The following is a 22,882-nucleotide window of genomic DNA, read 5'->3' as shown; positions in this document are numbered from 1 at the left end:
GGTACAAGAAGCTGCTCTGGTTTCATATCACAGTTCCCATCTCATAGCCAGCCAGACAGCCAGCCAGCCAGCCAGCGATGGATCTTCATATGCTTTGTACATATATTCCCAAAACATTTTCATTTAGTGCGGATACAATTGCAACATCACCGATAAGTTTTCTTGTTTGTTTGGTGGTTTCAACACTATAGCTCTATTTTCATATAACTCTGATTTTGCGTGGAAATGAAATGATATGCTCGCAAACTAAACACACGAGCTCACCGACATCGGGAAGAACGAACGAGCTCATGAGAAAGAAGCAGAGTCACAGTGGGTATAACATACACAATGAGCTAATACTATACCATCTCGCTAAAATCCCCAGCAATTATGGGGTCGCAGTCACAAATATAAATATACATCAAGTTGTAGTGGTCTTGGAGTTAATAAAAAAAAAAAAAACTCACCATCAGCAACCAAACTCAGAGCCCTCAGGTTTCCTAATATTTGTCCCTATCAACTCCTTTGAAACACTCTTTCTCACAGGACACACTAATAAGAAGAGTGACCGACTTTGACAGATTCCAATACAACACCCCCCAACATGGAGTGGATATACATAGCAACCACAAGTACCAAAGATTTTGAAACAGTTGCTAGGTGTGCAAAGCCATGAACAAATTCTGCTTCCGAGCATGTTCTGGAACTAATTTATTGATGATATCAAGTGGTATTCCCGAGAGCTCTGTCAACAAGAACAAAAGAAGCCCATTGGGCGGCATGAGAAGAAGTCAGGCAAAACCAAACCCTAACAACATATTTCACAACAGGTTCAAGAATGCACAAGTGAGTTCGACAACATCAACAAACATATTTTTTTTATTCTTGTAATCCTTTTTTAAAGAACTTTGTAAACCATGTTCTGTTCCCCGACTACAATTTCTCACCGATTTTTCTTGTTCAATTATGCAGAACATTGCATACCATGAAGTATGAAAACTAGAACAATAGTGCTTTTTATCTTCTTCTTCTTCTTTTTTTTTTTTTTTTTTTTTTTTTTGCTGAATAAATTGTGTAGCTCCATTTATTCATTACAATTTTTTCAGTCTCGCTGACATATGTAATTCATAAGTGACATTTTGATGAAATAAAACTCAAAAATGTGAAGGTACCCCTTTCATTCATAAACAAATGATCTCATGCAAGAAGAGCATATGCGCTTCTAATTGAGTTGCCTTACTCAAGCCATCTTTTTCTTTTTCCTTCAATATTATTTTTTCAATTAGTAATTACAACAGTGAATTTCAGACATAATTTCAGAGATTCTTTTTTATAAGCAACAGTGAATTTCAGAGAATTAAGAACCCAAAGAAGGCAATTTAATTTACTTCACAGAAAACAGAGCAGCACTATGATGGTATGATATGCTTATTTAATTTGATACCTACCCTGGGATTTAAAATTAAACAGAGGAGGAAGAGGGCGGCCATTAGGAAGGCGTGTGTTTGGGTCCCTCAGTTCATCGAAGAAAGGGTGAATGCAAGCTTCCAACTGCAGTACCACAACAGAAAAGGGTGAGCATTGAATAATACTTTCTGGCCAAGGACAAATAAAACAAGGGAAATTTGCTTACAGCAGTGCATCGCAAATTGGGAGAGTACTGAAAAAACCTACATACGAGGTCCACTGCTTCTGGGGGCAAACGTTTTTGGAAGACCTGTTGGGTGAGAATGGTGAGAGTCCCACAAACAAATTTCTTTGTAGCCAATAAATGCTAATTGCATCTTATTATCATCATCATCATCATCATCATTAATAACAATAATAAACAGTATAAAGCTTACATAGGTGCATATACAAATATAAACAGTGGGACTACATGAAACGTTTTACAAGTTTTGCATGAGAAGAGAACAAATTACAAGAAAATAAGGGGAAAAAAGACACATTCTTCAGTTAAATGGAGCAGATCACGTGTGTACTGTAGGTTATATGAGAATGCAAAGACAGTAAACAGCATCTAAAATTAATATTCATACTTATTCCAAGCCATGCACAGTGGCAATTCAGGAGAGTTAAAATGGAACCAGAGCCCTGCACAACTATACCTCCTGCAAGGGTTTCCTACACACTTATTACATAGGCAGGATCTTGGTCATACAAAACGTCCTGAACTTGCCAGAATGTCCAGCCCTGAGTATAAAGTCTAGTCTTGCAACTTTAATCAATAAAGCATCCTCCAACAACCAAGGAACTTAGACAGTCCATTCAAAAAGGCACCAACAGACAAAGACAATTGATGACATCGGAAGCATGATACAAGTAAGGAAGGGAAAAGAACATACCTTGTGCCATGGATGAGGCTTTATCTGGGGGAATTTAAATTCTGTATAATTTGGATTCATGCACTTTATCTCCTCCCTTGTAGGAGTTCCCAAAACCTTGACAAAAAGTTTAAAATACATTAAATAATTATCTTTTCATTACTGGGAATTGACTTGGACAGTGACCAATTATTAGTTGTAGTCACCAAAACCTCCCCAGCTCTTGAAATACTTGAAAGCAAAGTTTTTTTTTTTTTTTATGACAGAGGAACCACCCCAAGGCAGAGCCCTTAGGACTCACCCATGGAACCTAAACACCCAGGGAGACTAGCACAGCAACCCACTGCCATGGCCTCCCACTTAAATCATAGTTTGATCCCAGGGGGAATTGAACCTGTGGCATGGGGCTCATGCACACAAGTTTGCCCTTACCACTTGGGCTACCCACAGGTGGGACAACAAAGTTTTTTCATAGAGATAAACAATATACGATGGATTGGAAGAGTCGGAACACAAGTAATTTGGAACATTTCTTTAACAACTAAAATGTCTATTCTATAAATTCACTTGGAAAGCACTGGACTCCTTGTTTCCTGTTTCCATTCGCTGAAAAAAAAGGTGAAAACTCTTGATCTGTAATTTTTGTTTAAACTAAAAATATCAGCAGAAAACTTTAAACTTGCAGAGTTAATTCATTCCCAGGAAGAAAATATTCAACCAAGATATAAAGTCTAAAGTAATATCTAAAAACCAAATCCTTCTATACTTGTTTGACAAGTTTGGAAACTTCATACTTTTTCTTTTTACTTGTAGCCAAAATATGAATTTCAAATTGTTCTATGTAAAACTTCGCATTGACAGGTGGAAAGTATTGAATAAGCTCACCTTAATGATCTCAACTAGCTGATCAACTCCACTTTCACCAGGAAACAAAGGCTGAAAAAGAAGTTGGATTCAAAACATTAACAGTAGAATATTCAAGGCAACTGTAAAACATGGCCAAGTATCCGTATAAACTCAAGTATCAATCAACCTGTCCAAGAATTAATTCAGCCATCACACAACCAGTAGACCATATATCTATTGCAGTTGTGTACTCGGTGGCACCAAAGATGAGCTCAGGAGCACGATAATATCTTGAACAAATGTAAGAAACATTGGGTTCGCCTTTCACCTGATAAAATGCAAAAGGGGCTACTCTCAAAGCAAATAAAAAAGACGCAACCATCAATAGCAAGAGTGAAATGAAAAACTAACCAACACTTTCGCACTCCCAAAATCACAAAGTTTCAGCTGATGCGTATGGGGATTGACCTGGACAGTGACCAATTTCAAGTGTGAAAAATTGAAGGAAAAGAGATATCCTGAAATGAACATATTTAAAGACACCAAAAAATTCAACTCATTCTATTTCATATAAAAGAATCATGAAATAAAACTAAGTCAAAATAATCAAAATATAAACCAAACTCATAGTTGGGAAAGGAGCAAACAGCCATACTCCTTAGAAGCCAAGTTAACCAAAAGATGGTTCAGACTTTTCAGAGTCATCCAAGTCCCTAGAACTATAATGAATTTAAAAAAAAAAACAATATGATTTATTATTAGAGATCAATTTTCAAGCATCAGATGAGAGAACATGATTTTATAACTATAACATAGGCTCTGAAAGAAAACCCCAAATGTTCATCCCAAAACAGAGTTTCAAGGGCAGGGAGACTCTTGATGACTAGTTGAATAGCTACTTCTGAAACCAAAAGACACCAACAGTGTCTGAACAAAGCCATAATTTACATTAAGTGAAAAGGTGTCGACGGTTTTGGGAAGATATTGGAACAGTAGGAGACTGTGGACTGAGATATGTTGCTAACTGACAGCCATTGATCAATTCAAGTGTTTTAGCATAACAGCAAAACAGGATTATAAAGCCATCAATTCCATGTAAAGGAGACTCAGGGAAGAGGACAAGATGAATGAGCATGTCTGAGATTAAAGGCATCCTCATCTTTGAAAATTATATACATGTTATATTCCCCATAGACAAACAAGAATGTGTACATGCTTACATACATGCACTACTGTACATATAAAAATATGTATCCCAACATAGAAGCCATAGGACCTCCTCAGCTTATAATCATTTAACATGGCATATGATCAAGACATGCCAATTGCACACATGCAATATTGTCTCTACAACTATTCTCAGCATTCATATAGGATTGTCCTAATGTCTAAAGGAATACTAAATGCTACACCAAAATAACACCTCTAACAAATGAGTTGCAAATGCTACTGGTCGATGAATGATGGGCTTCGCATGGAATTAGCATGATAGCTATCATACATTTATGTAAATCAATGCAGTCGTACCCAAAATGAGAAATGAGTCTCATGCTATAAACATAATTTTAATCTTACTAGCAAGTTTTGAGGCTTGATGTCACGGTGGCAGATACCGATACTGTTATGTATATAGGCAAGTGCCCTGCAGATCTACAACAAGATCAGTTAAAAAATATTAGTAAAAAAAAAAATTGAGAAACCAATCAAGCATATATGGCTTTTGTTAAATGGTAAGTTATCCACACACTGATTTTTGCATCCATGAACTACCCCACCCCATTTATGAGGAAAGAAATACCATTTGCATCAGCATGTTCTGAGTATGAAAATCACAAAAAATGAGAAAGTAATGACTTATTTTGAAACACTAGGACCATTAGAATAAACAAGACTGGAGAGGGGGAGAGGGAGAGAGAGAGAGGAGGAGAAGGGGGATAGGCAACACTACTTGGAACCAAGGTTGGTCATTGGAAAAAGTAATAACAATAGTCAACGAATAGCCATAGACGAAATGTGTTTGCAACTAATTTAGCAATTCTAGCCCATAAAGTACTACTGATAGTTCAATGATAATGAAAATGTTAGCCTCCAATTATACCGTTTAAGTAGTTTAATTCAAAAACAAAAGAAAACTATGCAATTTAGTAGAGAATGAACAGTTAAGGATTAGCTTTTACATTCAAGAATTCTTTCCATACGGTTTTGCTATGCTAATTTGATGAACCAAGGAAAGCCCAAGTCACATATGAATTTATACTTCAAATGGACCAGTCGCCATTACAATTGAAGCTCCTTGGACTTGGAATCATTATAAACCACAATAACCCTTCCTCCCAAACAAAGTGAGATCTCATTTCCAAACTATTATCTAGCATTCCCCCAATCAAGGGTGTGACAACTTTTTTTTTTTTCATAAGAGTAAATTTATTGATACGAATGAAATAGGCATAGCCCGTGTACACAAGAAGTATATAAAAGAACACCTAAATACATTCTAAGACCAGGAGATTAAAGACAAGAAGTCATGCACATTGTTTCCATTAAGTACAATGGCTGAAAACAAAGCATTAAAGTGTGTACAAAAAAATTCTGAAGCTCCGCCATTGTATGCTTCCTATCTTCAAAACACCGCTCATTTATTTCCGACCAAATAGACCACATGATGCACAACGGAAGGGTTATTGTGGTTTATAATTCTGAATCATCTTCGACACTGCTGCCACTTGAGGACAACCTTGACAACTTAAAGTGTGTATCAAGGGTGTTACAACTAGACAGCACCATTACTATAAGCATTGTGAAAGACTTAACTACCATTTTTTTTTTTATATAAGTAAACTTTTGTATTAATAAGAATAGGCATAGCCCAAGTACACAAGATGGTATACAAGTGGTAACATCTATCTAGGAAGAAGAAATGGAAACAAGAAAATCAAGGCCATTGAAATCAACAGCTTTGGCCCATAAAAACAAAGTTCTAACAAAAAATAACTACCAATTATGTATGCCTAAGTACACTAAAAGATTATTCTTTCAATAAAACATGTTTTTTTCATAATATAAAATCACAGTTTTTATATCCCATATATATTTGAAAACAAGATCAATGTATTGGAGATCAATGTTTTTCATAACATAAAAACACAGTTTTTATATCCCATATATATGTACCTGGTAGGTATAAAGCTTAACATAGATTAAGGGCATTCGCTGGTTGATCCTGCTATAGTTCCTTGCAATACGATTAACAGTTTCAGGGACAAATTCAAGAACAAGATTCAAGTAAAGCTCTTCTTTGTCTGTAGTTGAAAAGAAGCAATGCTTAAGGGCAACAATATTTGGATGATCCAACATCTGCATTATCTGTAACTCCCTATTTTTATATCGCTTGTCTTGGAGAACCTTCTTTATGGCAACAATCTCTCCAGTTTCTCTACACTTTGCCTGCTCAAAGACAACAACATTACTTCATCAATGCGGAATATCGTCAAAATGAGCAGGAAATAGATTAACAGCAATAAACCATAGCACAACTTACCTGGAAGACAACACCAAAAGAACCAGTCCCAACCACATGTTCTGCAATATAACTGACTGACTGTCAAACCAAATACACACGTTGAGAAAATTGTAAGATACCCACCGACTTTGATCACACAACCACATGAAACCCTCCAAAATCTATAATTAGATTTATTTCCAACCTGCCTAGTTTGACTATTTCGACCACCAATAGTAGTTCGTATTACATTTCCTGTTTCAGCACCAGCACCATCAATTATATCTGGTTCACTATCCTGCAACAGATTACACAGTAAGAAGTAGCAACAGGTACATATAAAAACAAATACAAGTGTCTCAAAACATTTTCATAATTCAAAGAAAAGAAAATCAAACACTCTCCAACCACACAAAAGTGCCCTTGCAAATATCCAATGATTTATTTACCATTTTTCCTGCATGATGTTAATTGCAGCAAATTGTTTTTCTATGAGTAATTGCGGCAGATTCTTGAAGGGAATTGAAGCAACCATTGGCTACTTGCAATGATTAATGGGGAAGAGCAAGGATTTTAGCACCAAGAAATAGATTAAAAAAAAAAGTAAAATTTATAGCAGCTTACTCTGTCCTCATCATGCTCAACCTTGTCCCTCAGTCTCATCTCAAGCATCTCTCTCCCCAGCCAATCAACTGAACTAGATGAACCCTTGAATCCATTAACAGACCTGGAACTGCCCACTCCACCATTTCCTAGGCTGGCAGACGCCATAAATGTGCCTGGTGAATGTTAAAGTCACTAATATGTGCTACCCTCGCAATATTTTATAGTTCTGCTTCCCATACCATCCAAGCACCTATATTCCCAAAATAATCAGTTGCAGTGTTGCACGGTCTTAATCCAGAAACAGATTTTTTTGTTTTGATAAGTAATGAAGGATTTTATTGATGACAATAATAGGCACAGCCAATGTACAAAATTCAGAAACAGATATTAAACATACAAAATATGGTAGACACTTCTCATCATGTTCATTTCAGACATTTATAAATATCCGAACTGATATAGTCCTCAGCAGTTTTGTCTCATTTAAAACTTCAAACCAATTATGCTATTTTCTTTTTTTCCTGAAAAGTGATATTATTAGCCAAAATTAAGAAATATAAAGCAACTCACACTATTGCCAATCGAGGGTTAAGTGATTAAAACCCAATTAGGTGTTTACAATTGTCTTATAGGGATCCAACAATCACATACTCATCTAAACAGATTAGCTTTTAGATGGAAGAATAGCCACCAACCATTTATCTACATTACCAGAGAAGCGGCATAGGACTACAGAAAAAAAAAAAAAAAAAACAGCATTAACAGGATTTTTGTTTCTTGTGCAACAAAACTATATGTGTTGATCACCATAAAATACGATAGATGAGAGAGAAAAACACAAGAACTGATGAGAAACCATTTTTCCTTTCCTCCTTATACATGTCATGGTGAAGGTTATGCATCAATGATCAGGCAGCCAAATCCCGATGACCAAAAAAGAAGACAAACCAAGTAAGAAATTCATATTGGGAGAAAGCTTGTACAGACAACAAACAAATCCTTGTAATGAAAACGCGTCACATAACTTTCAATGTTATGCACAGCTCATCAACCAACTCACCTGTGAAGAGTAAAGAATAAAAAGGCAATGGTTACGAAATGCTGCACCAGCTCAACGCTTTACCCAACAGCAAAGCACAACCCTAAGCATGAGGCACATGGATTAAAAAAAAAAAGTAAGACAGGCAAGTTATATGTACATCAAGCTGAACAAATTAAATTAGAGAAATACTTGAAACGCTAAAAATTATGAGTACTTGAAGGATAATCCACTTTGTTTAGACACTGATATGTACATGAAGTTTAACAAAGTAAATTAAGAGTAACACTTAAAATACCCATAATTACAAGTACTTGAAGCATAATCCACTTGTTCTTAAAATTTATATAACCAAACTACCAAACACGAGCTTTGTCAATTCCTATTCGGATTTGCACTAAGATAATAGTATAAAAAAACAAGAACATTTTCACATAAAATCTAAATTCACAAGACTCACAAACTCAAGAAGGGGGAAAGAAAGATCGATCAGATCTAGACCTAAACCGCCGCAATCTTTCGGGGCCACAAAAATTAAACAGGAGAAAGGAATCAACCACGAACCTTCCAAAGAAAAATGCACCAAACTCGGGAAAGTCAGGTCATATTTACAGAAATTCATGAAAATTTTCCCTGACCTACAGACAGGATTTTCCACAGAACTAACCATTCCTAATGTCGTGAATTAACTTTGATTCTGTGGTTTTGTTGTAAACTCACCTGAAAGTGTCTCGGAGCGAAGAATTGGAATCGGAGCTCGTGCATTTTACTTAGATATTTTTCGATCTCGAATTCTATAAATCAACATTTTTTTTTTCTTTTCCTGTTTTTAAGTATTTTCCCTATTCTATTTTGAAAGATTTCTTTTCCCTTTGTGTCTCTGAGAGTGTGTGAAGAGTAACAGAAGAAAGAGGGTGTTGCCGTTTTCGATGACTTTTCTGACAGTTTCTCTGAGAAACGTTCGTTCAAGTATAGATCTGGCCCTTTTTTTGTTTGGGGTTTGGATCATTTTCTGGCCCAACACATTCAAAACAAGATTATAGTTTTTAATTATAAATTATCGTAGCCATATGATATAATTAGGAGTTGAAACCGAATAAATAATGAGTCAACAAATTTTTGTTTATTTATTTTTTTATCTAATATATCTAATTTGTGTAATCTTAACTAAATAATCTTTGTTTATAGTTTTTATTTTGATATAAAATAATAATATATACAAGTTTTAAACATATAAATTTTTATAAAAAGAATAGATTCTGCTAGAAAATAAAATATATATATGTAGGCATAGCCACGTGGCAACGCTGCAACTTCAAATTTTATTATTATTATTATTATTGTTTATAAAACAAAATTGCTTTATTATGTCGACTATAGACCGCCAATGTATACAAACAAAGCCATAATATAAATGCATGAGTTCCCATTCCCAAAATTGGAGGCGTGGCGGATGAGTAGCACAATAGGACCACCTCCTCCTATCTGCGGAAGGGGACAAAAGCTGTAGCATTGGTTGACCTTTTCTCTCTTTAATGTAAATTGTAAATTGATTTCCCTCTCTCTCTCTTTAATTCCATAAGCGAATTAGATGATGAATTATATTAATTAATTATATAATGCCTAGCTCATCAATTTACAAAGAAGCTTTAATATCAGGCTACTTCAGTACCGTTTAAAGAAACGAATAACAAATAAATAAAGACAAGCTATATATCGAATGATTATAAGCTTCAAAGAAGCTTTAATATCAGGCTACTTCAGTACCGTTTAAGCTAATGATCAAAATCATTTTTTTTAAGTCCAGACTCCAAATGATTTTGAAGTGCAGAGGAGAGGGGGCCTGTTTTATTAATTCCACAAACTTGCTTGCCTGAGCGCATGCGCCGTTTGCATCATCATGCATGCGTGACTTGAGAGCCACAAACTTATAAACATATGCTCTTCAAGATGCCAATCAACTCCCACCTGCCTACATTTCCATTAATTGCTTTTCTACCACGCCCAATCAACCTAGGATCAGCAAAATGCTTTATATTTAAGACACATACACCAAACAAAAAACAACAACAACAACATAAACAAAGAGAATTTTTTTGGGATTCCGCTTTTGTTGCATTACTTGTTAACCTTTTTAGAGTGGGAGCTAAATGATAAGTACCATTACTCATTGACCCCATTCAAACCAAACCCATTATAAGACAAATGATCAAGGAATAACCATCTCTACACTACCAGCCTTCTTACACGTTCCTAAAGCTTCTTCAGCTTAGATTCAACTCTAATTTAGGCTTCCTTTGAGACTTCGCAGTCATTAGTAAAACCATTTAGCGATATTCTTGTTCCCCAAAATTGGATACCAAAAGTTCCTTTTCTGTATGAAGATGTCAACAGAAACAACTGAGAAATGTTAGGATTGGGAAGATGTAATTGGGTCTCCCGAGGAAACAATCGATTAACAATAGCTCTCAAGAACTTTTACTTGGTCTGCCTTCATTTTTTAGCATCTAGCTAATGCCTATATTCCACCAAGTAATATGGCACTCTCCCATTAGTTTTGACCGATAAAAATGCAATTGCAATGATTCCAGAACAAATCATGAATATGGGAAATCATGAAACCCCAGGAAACAAAAAAAAAAAAAAAAACATAAGATCCTGCTTAGGCATCCTCTTCGACCATTTAAATGTACAGACTCGTACCCTCCCACTAACGTCCCAAGATATAATATAACAAATGATGGGGAAGTGCAATGTACAAACTCAGTTATGAAAACGTTTGATATGCTAATGACTGCACTCTCCAAATACCATATTTGTACTTATTTCTAACGTCAAATCTATTGTACAAAACAAAAAGTGTAAATTAAGCATTTCCAAACCTCCGCAGAGTCGTTGCTGCATGTGCTTGTAAAACTACTGCATTCTGTATTATTGCTGCACCTGCACATCAGTCATCAACTGCTGCAAAACGAAGTGGCAGTCGCGACAATGAAGAAAAAGTGTGAAACAAATTTTAAGATGCTTTAATAGATACCATAACAGAGCTGGGGTTACAGATCGCCCTGTGATTATATTTACATTTTCATACTAATGGCAAAGAGACCGAGACATCCCATGAAACCACAATAAGCCAATACCTAATCTAGTCAAAAGCAAGCCCGATGACTTCCATAGCTCCCCGACAAAAAGAACCCCAGCCCAAACGAGGGGGCTCTGCAATGAAAAAACTGTGCTATAACACAATCATAACAATCACATCCATTGCTTCCTTTTCTCCTATATTCAGAGCTGTCGCTTTTCCCAAGTAAAATCAAGATCTTCAATCAAACGAATTTTAATTATGTCGTATCTGCATCATTCAGAAAACTGCACTTTCCCCTACCGGTTTTCAAAAGGAACCGCTGCTGATGCCGATACTTAATTTACATCTGATCATCTGTGTAGTAAAAGGATACGGCCACCAGCGGACCGGCCACTAGCAATAGCAGGTTCCAAAATTCTCATTGACCAAGAATTTAACTGTCAAGTAATAAAAATCGCAAGTAAAATTAAATTCCACAATCTTGACAGAAGCCTGAGACAGTCATGATAATTCGCATGCGTACCAAAGGCACACGGGTACTACTTAAAGTGCATTTGACACGAGTAATTTTCATCCAAGAGTGCATTCCTCTTCACCTTTCATCTCTCTAAGTACACAACACAAGTGTTTTTCATAAGAGTCAAAATGACAAGACTCCACGAAGAACCTACAGTACCAATAATAAGGCACATGACATTTCACACCAAACTACAATTTGAGTCAAATTTGAGTCCATCCGACTTCTTCAGCATTTTTAAAATGAATGGCAACTGCCAAAATACCCTTATCTCATTCGTTTTATATCCAATAATTTAGCCTTCCAACAGCTAAGAAGGGTCAATTAAAATTCTAAGACTCACCAGTGACATTTCAACCCATACTCTGAGATTTCTATTGTACCGATTTAGATTAATCAAGTAAAGATAATATGAAGAGCAGAAAACTTGCAAGATATTCAAAATTCAAGGTTCTGTTAGGGCCTTTTGAGTTTTTTTTTTTTTTTCCCTTCAATCAATGTTAAAGTGAAAATTAAGATAGTCACAAAGATGTTTACCTTTTCAATAACATCATGAACCAGAACTTTGTTTTTGTATCCAAACTTGTTTCTGCAAATCGTTGAGAAACATCTTTAAATAATTAGCACACAATTGAGCGAAAACAAAAAATTAAGAGAAATATTAGAATCCAATGGTTTTAAGTTCAATCACCTCATGGGAATTATAGCCAGTGCCTTTTCTCGAATGCTTCCCCTCACTCATAGTTGATGAGCCATCAACATCCTTAACACCATGTGCTGGCCCGCGGCGACCAAAATGTTTATGAGAACCTGCATGTAATACAAGCATTCCAGTTCCAGCATAAATAGCAAACGAAACACACATGTCAAACACACAGGGATTTATATTTATATTAGTAAAATATATCGAAGACCCAAGTCTCTAGACCAAAATCTACCATTTTCTAAAGAAGAATGATTAGTGCGTCCAGTTACAAGGCTTTTAACTCCCCCACTCCTAGCATTTGGTATGTCAATCATCATATCTCCATGAGATCCTGGAAGATCACATAAAAAAATAGTAAAATAAATTCTAGCCAGGATTTTTTTCTAAAGGGCCTTTGAGCACTTTAATATATTAGTTTATACTCATTCGTCAAAGTGTCATATAATGGCAAGGTAAAACGAGGATTCCAAATTATTAATTTACCACTAATGACTACAAGTCCTGTTCAATTTTTAACCAAGAATTACATGTTGAGATGGCCACACCTTCGGAAGAATCTGCAGGTGACAGTGAAAGTTGAGAAGCAGAGGATAACAAAGATTCATCATTGACATTAGATCCATCTGAACGACGACGAGAAGTCCATACGCCATGTTCAGGCTTATCCTTATTTCTTGAATGTTTTTCCTGCCTCTCCTTAAAAAACCTGTGCAAGTCATTACCAACAACCTTATCATCGGGAGTTGGAATTGTATCCTTTGAAACCGATTGCACATGTGGGGGACGAGGAGGTCGCTTGTCTTTTTCTAAATTTGAAGTCTGGATTTGCTGCTCAGACAAGCCCAAAAAAGACTGATTTTGACATGAATCCTTGTTTAAAAGTATTCTTCTGACTATCCTTCCACCACCTTGGCGTTGCTGGTTCTGCTTGAGAGCAGCTGAACCGATTGTGTTCCCAGCTGAAGATGTTAAACCTTGCTGCTGTGACAAGCTGCCAGACACCTGCAAGAATAGCATACAGCATTTTAACATTGTGCAACCCTTCAACTAAAAAATCACATTGCTTCCTGAAAAATATTGGAAAGAACACTCTGCAGTGAGACGAATCTTATTAAAAATTCCAATTATTTGAAGAGACCAAAGCACGCATACAATAGCTGAATAGCACAAGAAAATTATGTAATTTGACAGATTGTCTACACAAATGGTTGATGTGATACTCCATATTGAATGATAAGTGATAAGGATAGGTGATGTATGGGATCCCACATTGCTTGGGAAGGAAAATTTTTTGCTCTTTATGATGGTTCCAATAGAGCTCTAATTGTATCGTTGACTAATTCTTTTGGAGTATTGTGATACCCCATATGATATGGATAAGGGTAGGTGGTGTATGGGATCCCACATTGCTTGGGAATGAGAAGTTCTTGCTCTTTATAAGGTTCCAATGGGGCTCCAATTGTATCATTGACTAGTCCTTTTAGAGTATAGGTCATGTGGTTTGGGCCTTCCATTGGGGCGTTACAAATGGTATCAGAGCCTATCCCAACCAGAAATGTAGGACTTGAGCCATGCCACCTACAATGGACAGACCCGACGAGGACGTCGGGAATTTAAGGGGGGTAGATTGTGATACCCCATATGATATGAATAAGGGTAGGTGGTGTATGGGATCCCACATTGCTTGGGAATGAGAAGTTCTTACTCTTTATAAGGTTCCAATGGGGCTCCAATTGTATCATTGACTAGTCCTTTTAGAGTATAGGCCATGTGGTTTGGACTTTCCATTGGGGCGTTACAAGTATAGACCTAGATATGGCTTGGGCCTCCCTTGGGGCGTTACAGTTGAAGAGAAGGCCCCCTTAGAAACAATGAAAAAAATGCCCAAAAAAATCCCTCCTTAATTGCAACCTTGGAACTCAACATACAACATCACAATGTATGATAGCCAATGCCCAGAACATTAGAATTTTTTAAAGGATTTCAAATAGACTTGGGTAATTCCCAATTGGACCACATATTCTAGTACAAAATTAAACTGAAGGCCATTAATATTCAGAGCCCCAACTATAATTCAGAATGAAGGAGGCTTCTATGGATAGAACAGCTTTTCAGTTCACAAGTAATCCTTTAAGATGTTTCCAACATCATAAAGGGAACATCTTATAATCGAAATCGCACCAAAAACAAGTTGAGCATATGCCCCAATCTAAGCAGGAGTACTCTGAACACTGAAGAGATTGCTACTTTCCATTTAAGACGTAAAATAACTTAGAATGCGGAAAAGTAAATGGGTCTGCTGATCTGTGGATGTTCCCTTTTTTTATCCACTTTCAACTGACCAACATCCCAAAAGAAAACAAACTCTCTCCAAGCAAAGCAACACTGTACATTAGTTATGTATAAGAAGTGCCCAAGTAAGAACTGAAAAAGAACTTACATGTGAAATCTCTCTCTCTTTCCCTTTCAGAAGAAGTTTCTTTCTCCCAGATTCATTAGGCCCAGAAATTCCTGAAAAATTAGATAAGAGGTAAACAACACATTAGAAGAATGGGGAGAGAATTAATTTACCAGGAAGAAAAACAACAATTCACAAACAAAAAAAAAAGGAAAGATTAATTGACCCACAAAGAAACAATGGAAAAAATACTAACTTATGTATTAGAATGGATACTCCCAGTACCAAAAAAGACCCCAAATTGGACAATGTGAACATATATCATGCTTAGGTATATTGCCTACGTAAACCCTTTCAGACGTGAACCCTAGGGATGTTGCCTATGTAAATCCTTTCCATCATGGACCCTATCCACTTTCCAAAAAAGGGCCTACCATTTGTAGGCCTGCTGATCAAATAAGTGGTCTAAAAAACAAGAGTTCCCACTATATAATCACCACCTCTGAAGATGTGAAATAATACAGACCTACAAAAAGGCATAACTGTGAAATTTTGAAAAAGATGAACCAATGACAATCTTGAAAGGTAAAATATATTGAATTAAAAACTAGATCAAGCACATGACAACCTCTAAAACAGATTAAACAGTGCCAACACAAATACATGACACTAGAGAAAAACCCTTTTCAGTAACCAAAAAAAAAAAAAAGGAACAGAGAACAATTCCAACTCTCTTGTTTCTGAAAACAGAAAATCAGTTTGCAGAAACAGAACCTAACCTATCCACATAACTCTTTGCACTGCCAGAAAACATTCTTATTTCTCGAGTAACTAAACTTCAGTTCATCAAAAGAGCTAAAGCACTTCAGAAAATACAAGCACTTGAAACATAATTAAGTCAGAAAACGTAAAGTGAGAAAAGAAAACATGGATAATGCAAGGCAAAAGGCATCCAAATTGAGATGCAATTATATAATAACTAAATAAATAGTCCACGCCCACATCAAGGTCCTGAAGTGTGAGTGCACATGTTTATGTCTAGATATCATTAACAGGAGGAAGGAAGAACATCAAATCATCATTGAACACTTGGCTATTCAATTTCCCCGCCATACCACTTTCCTCCGCCAATACTTCAGTTCCAGCTGCAGGAACCAAAGTAACAGCCTTATCAGAAAGCTGCTCATCATCTCGCTTTGGAATCAAAATGTATGTTGACTTGTCTTTGACACTCATGTTCTTTGCAGCATCCCTCAAAACATACTGCTCATCATAAAGGAAAAAGTATTAATAAACCCTCCAAACTTCCAACATCTTGCTTTATAATCAAGTATATGTGTCTACATGGTCAACAAAATAAGATTGAAAACAGATGCTAAATCATACATTTCAGACTGCAATTCCTACAAAAACAGCAATGTAGTCCAAAAGTCATCAGTAGTAAGAAATCAACACATTAAGTCCCATATGACCACAATTAGCATATAAATTTCCTAATCATATATTGTTGTCAGACCAAAGATACTGGTGGGAACTCTTCGTTTATATGTGTACTTAAAATGAGGCACTGACAAGGATCACTAGTACAATGAACGTATAACACAATGTAGATCTGAGCAGGTTCTTAATTCCATGTAGTGAAGTCATTTTGGGTGCAGTTCCACTATAAATAATGCACAGACAATGTGGTGTGAAAGGAATAATTATACTTATACAGTGGCACGTACAGTGATTTTTTTTTTTTTTTATAAGTAAAAATATTATATATATCAATAGGAATAACCAAGTACACTGGACGTATACAAGAAAACACCTAGCCCATACTAGAGAGCTCCGAATGACCCAAAAAGCCTGTGAAAAACTACCCAAAATACACCAAACCCGAATTGGAATAAAAACACCTCCCCAACCCCAACCCCGTGTTTCCCGTAAGACTAATACTCTACCCGAAACTCCCTCTATGAGAACGTCTTCATGATGCCCTCCCTTTAGTCTTCCCTCGACTTGAGCTACCACCCTTAGCGTCGTAGTTGATTGCCCAAAAAATATGCTTTAACTCCCTGCTTTTCTTAAAACTTGATTTTGTTTCAAGCGAGTGGCTCGCCTCAATCGCAGTGAGTAATGCTTTAAATTGGTCTTCACATCCTCCATGTGAGAGCCTCATAATATGATGAATCTCATTAGCCCTATGCAGAACTCAATCCGACGGTGAACCCATTATATTGTTTATTGGAAGAAGAGAAACCAAGAGAACAACATTATCCCCAGACACAGTACCCAACTGCACTCCCAACCTTAGACATTCCTACTCACAAGGCACCAACAACAAACCCATAATTTCCTCCCCGCCATATCCTGCATTCAAATCCCGAACCTCTTCAACAACTATATGGTTGCTGTCACCATCAAAGATTCCTCCCCTCCATCATCGAGGACATTGTTAGTGTGTGCTTCACCCCCTGACGATCATTTTTGTGCTCCCTCAGAAGGCATAGAGCAAGTAAGGGAAGCATTGCCTTCTGTTACCTCATTTTCATCTTCTAAAAGATGCTCGTTAGTTTCTTCCAAAGTACTCAAGACCCTAGAAGGACCCTCATCTTCAACTGAAAGTGAACCTTGGAAAAAATTACCAACCCCATAGCAACTGGTGACTGAGGGCAGTCAAACGACAAGCTACCAATGTCCTGAGTGACACCGGAGTGAATACTGATGCCGGCGTCCAACGACCCTATATGTGACAACGTCGAAACGCCCTTTGTCGGCACACTTAAAACCTTCAACCCCCCTTCCCTAGGTCCGTTTTCGACCCACCACCCAAACCCACGACTAGGTCCAGCCCCTTATCCACTTTAATCATGAGATCACTCACATACTCTATAACTCCCGTCAACTGAGTTTTGACAGCCCACAAGACCCCCCTCAACTTCTCCCAATGTCACATGATAGCCTTTGTCTTCTACAAGTGCCTTACCCTTTCCTTCCACCGTGGAGCTATTCTAGGCTAGACTATCCACCAGTGACCTCAACACCGAAGTGTAAGAGGTCATTTGACCTAGGAAGGCCTTCCCACTGTCTTTCCATCAACAAACTCCCATATGTTTGCATGCTTCAAAAGAGCGGCTTTGGACCCAATAACGCTTCGAATGGACTACATAAAACCTTTCTATCCAATGCATTGCTCTAGAATCACCAACAAACCTTTCCTCCTTCCATTCCGAAATTCTGAGAGTTCCAAAAAGTTGCCCCTTGCGTTAATATGATGTTGAATTATGAGAACTCCATTACCCATCCTTAACTCCCTGAAGAGTCCTTCATGACAGTTGAGTTCTAAACAATCCTCTATTCCCTTAGCCACCCACGAAGCTGTCGTCCCACCCAGACACATGAAACTTAGCCATCCTTTTACTACGTTTAGCGATGCAAAAACTATTTCCTCCCTCTTTCGTAAAAACGAAAGTTTTCGACTCCACCTTCAACCACCTCTCACCTTCCATTTAAGACGGATCCACGTTATGCATCGTCATCGTCTGATCCCAAGTCACAAGATCATCTCCTAGGATCATCTCGCTTCGTCATATCAAGGAAATGATGTTATATGAAAAAAAGCAAACCAGAATAGAAGATCTTCGCCGACGAAAATAAAGTGCAGATCAAAATCCCGATCGCCAGAGGGGGATCGACGTCGGAGGGCCCTCAATGAAGTCGCCGGAGCCCGTCGGTCTTGTCTGTGGCGGAGGCGGAGGCGGAGGCGGAGGCGGAGGCACAGGTTCGATGGTCGATGTCGCCTCTGAGAAAGACAGAGAGAGAAGTTTGCGAAAGTCTAGGTCGCCGGAGGGAAGACCTACACCGGGGCCCGTTGGCCTTGTCTGTGCCGGTGGTGAGGTGTCACTCGTCGGACTAGGGTGGGTGAAGGGTGGTGGCGAGTTAGGGTGCCTTAGGGTTTTCTCTCACCGATCGAGGATTTGGAGATCACTTGGCTTTTCCAGTATATGTATATATTTAAATTGGTTACATAAGCTATGCATAGTGAATTACATCACCAACAGTATGTATTGGTTATTTATTTCAACAAGAAGTGTCTATATAAAGACGCATACCATTGTGGAGGACATCCTTATCCTTGCAGAACCTCGTTTCGATGAGGATGAACTGGGACTTCCTGCTGATGATCTAGCAGATCTTCTGCTCATTTTCCCATTAGACAACGATCGCTGACATTAGATATGAATATAAATTTAGGATGCAATGATAAATGGCTCTTTGCTTACAATATGAACAATAATTGAAATCTCAAAATGTTTCATTCATAGGAAACTACAATATAACCACAAAACTGGACTATTCAACGGAAACTTAATGCTATAACTTACACTATGAAATCGGGACAATAGATTGAACACATCACAACATGCAAAGTATGGATGCACGCACAGACACAAAATGAACAAACCCCACAAAGTATCATCGACTAATTTTGAAACATCTATACTGCATAAAGCATAGCAGCATCTCAAATATTCATAACCAAAAATTCAACATTCAAGAAAGTGCTGGAGCAACCCAATTTATATTAAAAAAATATTTACAGATTTTCTTGAACTGATTAGTCCTCTCAAATTTTTTATTTCTGATAAGTTAATCCTCTCAAAGTTAAATCCAACGGATTAAAAGATACCCGAGAACCACCCTTAGCAGCTCTTTTCTGCCGAACAAAGTCCATTAATGGTGTAACCACAGGAGCATCTTTTACAACACCTGCAAAAGCATAATGGGCAGAAATTATTTGAAAACACACTTTATCCTTAGAAACTCCCAAACGATGTAAACAATTTTCATTCTACTTGCACAATTGTATATTATTTTTCCCATTTCTAACACACTATTATTTCAATACCAAGTTCTATAACATAAGATCTTTATGACTTACCACCACGTTCTGCTTCTCTTCTCTCTAATTGTACCTCCGCACTGGGAAGATTTTCGACAGGCTTTGCAAGAAATTCAAGAAACTCCAGATACTCGGTATCTATATGTTCATCAATGAAATACTTGTATTTAAGTAAAATCAAATGATTTCAAACATAAGTCACGGATTGATGATTGCATATAAAAATCTCCAATAAATATTCACCTTGAATTTTTACTTTTTTTTAGTACCTTTTAATATTGTTCCTTCACGTCCATCTTTTTTAGACCACTGTTTTGGAACACGTTGAGAAGGAGCATACTCAACAATAGTTTTAAATTGAATGCCTGAAAAGCAAGGGACAGTTTAGTTAAAGTTTCATGTCAACATTATTCCTGCAATGTTTCAAACATGGATGAAACAAGAAGAGATGAGAAACCCTAATTAAATTTTTCAATATATCCCCAGAAGCTTTATAATTTCCAAGTCTTTTACTAGACAGAGAGTTTCGTTAGCCCACCTGAATTAAAATCATGGTGCAAAAATTAAAAAAATTAAAAGACAACTTTTTTTTTTTTTATGAGTTAAAAATTAAAAGATTGACGTGCCTAATCAATCTCTTCAAAAGATATATGCAAAGATTACCCTTCTCGTTAACAAACAAGTGCCCATCAAAGAAATCAGCAAACTCAATAACATCCTCCGGTTTCTTGAAGTCAATGTAGGCCCTAGAATAGGATTGATGTTGCGGGCTGCAAAACCATTTCAATAAAAAATTAATATATGAGAAGGTTCTTTGAAGATAATTTGCTTAAATCATAAAAACTAAATTAAAGCAACCTGTATTAATGTATCAATTTAATTGCAGACTAATTCCCCCTAAAAAAAAAAAAAAAGGGTTTTTCCCTTAAGAATAAGAGGATCTATACTGTGAAACACGTTCAAGAAGCACGCGGATAGACCTATAAAAGCATACATATATCACCAACTTGATAGCTAATGAAGTTATTACTCGTACACTTAACCAAACCACAGACAAAATAACTAAGAAATTTGAATCAATGGTCCTAAAACATTCATCGAACAAGGATCAGGAAGTGGACAACTGACAAAACCACCAAGCCTAACCTAACCCACTTGTTTCAGAGCCTTTTAAATTAACAGGATACGCTTGTATCCATCATACACACTCACATATTAAGATGGCCAACTGAGCATGTAGTCGAGACTGGTGACTCAAAGAAAACTCGATAGACAAAAAAAAATACGGTTAACACAGGAAAATTAACAAAAAAATCAAAAACCTAACCCTGGTTTCCCCGGACGGAAAGTGACCCAGTGGTAGCGATCAGCGAAGCCGTCGATTTGGTCCATTAGCGTTTCCTGAGAAATCGCCGGCGGCAAGTGCCGCAGCACCACCTTTGTCCGATCCGACGAGCCCTTCATTTCAAACCCGACTGAAAACATAAAAGATATATAACCCTAGAGGAAAATGTGGTTTAAACTTAAGGAACAGTACGCTTGAAATTGTTTCGACACGGAGACGGAGAACGTCTCCTTTAGATTACATCTTCTCGGCCAACAATCGAGGTCGATTCCGTGCCCTAGACCCCAATTGCATTCCCAATCGTCATGAGAGTGAGAGAGAGAGAGAGGGGGATGATGGAAAGCGGGTATTCAGTGTAAAGTGCATATATATCAGTTGTGTTCTCAGTGACCGGTAAATGAAATTATATGAGCTGCATGCCTTTGTTGCGGTTTTCGGGTTGGAATCGGCCCCGAGTTATATGGATTTTGGACCTTTGGTCCATGGGTTTGTAAATGATAAGGAGAAATCGATGATTCGTAGCATACATTACGTATCATGATTTAACCATTTTTTTTTCATCTGAAAACTCGTTTCTCTCTTTTCATCCGTTTTCACTTCTTCTTTTCGTTTCTCTCTTCTCAGTCGTGTCCCCGTCGCAACCCAAATCCATCGTCGCCGCCGATGCAGCCTCCCACTGCAGCCACCGACCACCACCACCAAGCCTATCCTCTTCCCCTAACCTGATGCCCGTAGCTCCTCCTCCGCACGCCCATAACCCAATCCCACGCACCCATGTTGCAACTCACATTCTACCACCTCGCAGACTCCCGAGGATGGGCAAGGAGTAGGAGGCCTTGGGCGACATGGATTTGGGAAAAGAAAGTAAAAATAAAATTTAAAATGAGAGGGAAGTGAGTTTTGTTGAGGGTGTTTTTGGTCATTTTACTATAGTGTATTTTGGATGATCCCAAACAGTTAGTTGATGGCAATACTTTTTCTAAGTAAATAGTTTTGCTATAGAAAAATGTTAAATACAGTTATAGATTGTGTAAATATTTGTGTATTCTTTTGAAAAAGAGTAAGATCCGCTATTAAAAATTAATTTATTTTTATGTTAATTTCATATTTACTTACTTATTTCTAAATAAGTGTGCGACGCTTACGAATTATATAATTACAAATATCATTTTTCTTTGTTATATATAAATCGATGTGCTAACACACCACCTATAGTAAGACCTATTATAATTTTTAAAAAAAAAACTAAGATACCAATCATTTTTTTGTATAATTGATGTGGAAAACTTTTCACATCAACAGACAGTGATGGGTTGGATGTGTTAAAATATTTTCTCATAAATAAAATTACAAAAAGAAAATACACTTTTTTTATTTTTATAAACTGACTTGAAAATGGTAAGGAGAAATGTTTCGAATCACTTTTGTTATGGTTTGGGTTATTCATATTGTTGGATAAGTTCCTATCTGTATTCACAGTGTGTTGTTTGCGTTTGTGTTACTAATTTTTTGATTTCTTGTTATATTTTGGAATTATGGCTTTGTTTGCGTTTGTCTGGCTATTTTATTTTTACTACTTTTGATTTATGGACTCAAAACTTAAGCAAATTGGCTGGTTAAACAGAAATGGACAGGAACAAGGGTAAG

At 37.0% G+C, this 22,882-nt stretch overlaps 2 protein-coding genes across 7 annotated transcripts; both read right to left on the bottom strand.

Annotated features, from left to right (window-relative positions):
- Positions 1-313: 313 nt before the first annotated feature.
- On the bottom strand, positions 314-9,230 carry LOC108988931 (shaggy-related protein kinase kappa-like). 2 transcript variants are annotated; one of them, XM_018962341.2, is made up of 14 exons: positions 9,017-9,230; positions 8,318-8,399; positions 7,276-7,507; positions 6,857-6,949; positions 6,691-6,750; positions 6,324-6,596; positions 4,728-4,802; positions 3,564-3,620; positions 3,340-3,480; positions 3,192-3,242; positions 2,328-2,423; positions 1,616-1,699; positions 1,431-1,533; positions 314-727 (listed from the first exon to the last, which is right to left on the bottom strand). In XM_018962341.2, the coding sequence occupies exons 3-14, from the start codon at positions 7,420-7,422 to the stop codon at positions 639-641; spliced, it is 1,269 nt and encodes a 422-aa protein (XP_018817886.1). In that variant the 5' UTR covers positions 7,423-7,507; positions 8,318-8,399; positions 9,017-9,230; the 3' UTR covers positions 314-638. The 2 variants fall into 2 exon arrangements, with proteins under 2 accessions (XP_018817886.1, XP_018817888.1); XM_018962343.2 differs by lacking the exon at positions 9,017-9,230 and adding an exon at positions 8,861-9,016.
- Positions 9,231-11,066: 1,836 nt separating this feature from the next.
- Positions 11,067-21,591, bottom strand: LOC108988921 (regulator of nonsense transcripts UPF3-like). 5 transcript variants are annotated; one of them, XR_004798057.1, is made up of 14 exons: positions 21,218-21,590; positions 20,554-20,660; positions 20,160-20,255; positions 19,930-20,028; positions 19,678-19,757; positions 19,100-19,213; positions 16,118-16,265; positions 15,045-15,115; positions 13,150-13,606; positions 12,837-12,935; positions 12,590-12,708; positions 12,436-12,487; positions 11,905-11,988; positions 11,067-11,818 (listed from the first exon to the last, which is right to left on the bottom strand). XR_004798057.1 is itself a non-coding variant. In XM_035684757.1 (14 exons), exons 2-13 carry the CDS (start codon positions 21,352-21,354, stop codon positions 12,449-12,451), a joined length of 1,566 nt encoding a protein of 521 aa, XP_035540650.1. In that variant the 5' UTR covers positions 21,355-21,365; positions 21,477-21,590; the 3' UTR covers positions 11,067-11,818; positions 12,436-12,448. The 5 variants fall into 5 exon arrangements, 4 of the variants coding, with proteins under 4 accessions (XP_035540650.1, XP_035540648.1, XP_035540649.1 ...); XM_035684757.1 differs by lacking the exon at positions 11,905-11,988 and having other exon boundaries at positions 21,218-21,365; positions 21,477-21,590; XM_035684755.1 differs by lacking the exon at positions 11,905-11,988.
- Between the last annotated feature and the right edge of the window lie 1,291 nt (positions 21,592-22,882).

This window comes from Juglans regia, chromosome 13, assembly GCF_001411555.2.
Source record: "Juglans regia cultivar Chandler chromosome 13, Walnut 2.0, whole genome shotgun sequence".
NCBI classification, from domain to species: domain Eukaryota; kingdom Viridiplantae; phylum Streptophyta; class Magnoliopsida; order Fagales; family Juglandaceae; genus Juglans; species Juglans regia.
Note: the sequence above shows the minus strand (reverse complement) of the source record. Positions and strands in the feature narration are given on the sequence as shown.

Coding starts and splice junctions, on each gene's coding strand:
- LOC108988931 (XM_018962341.2), bottom strand. CDS start 7,422: ATGGCGTCTGCCAGCCTAGGAAATGGTGGAGTGGGCAGTTCCAGGTCT. Junction 6,597..6,690: donor CTTTTGGTGTTGTCTTCCAG/GTAAGTTGTGCT, acceptor GTCTTTGAGCAG/GCAAAGTGTAGAGAAACTGG. Junction 3,243..3,339: donor CTGAATTAATTCTTGGACAG/GTTGATTGATAC, acceptor CTTCTTTTTCAG/CCTTTGTTTCCTGGTGAAAG.
- LOC108988921 (XM_035684755.1), bottom strand. CDS start 21,375: ATGTTTTCAGTCGGGTTTGAAATGAAGGGCTCGTCGGATCGGACAAAG. Junction 19,758..19,929: donor AAGAGAAGCAGAACGTGGTG/GTAAGTCATAAA, acceptor ATGCTTTTGCAG/GTGTTGTAAAAGATGCTCCT. Junction 12,709..12,836: donor TCATTCTTCTTTAGAAAATG/GTAGATTTTGGT, acceptor TATTACATGCAG/GTTCTCATAAACATTTTGGT.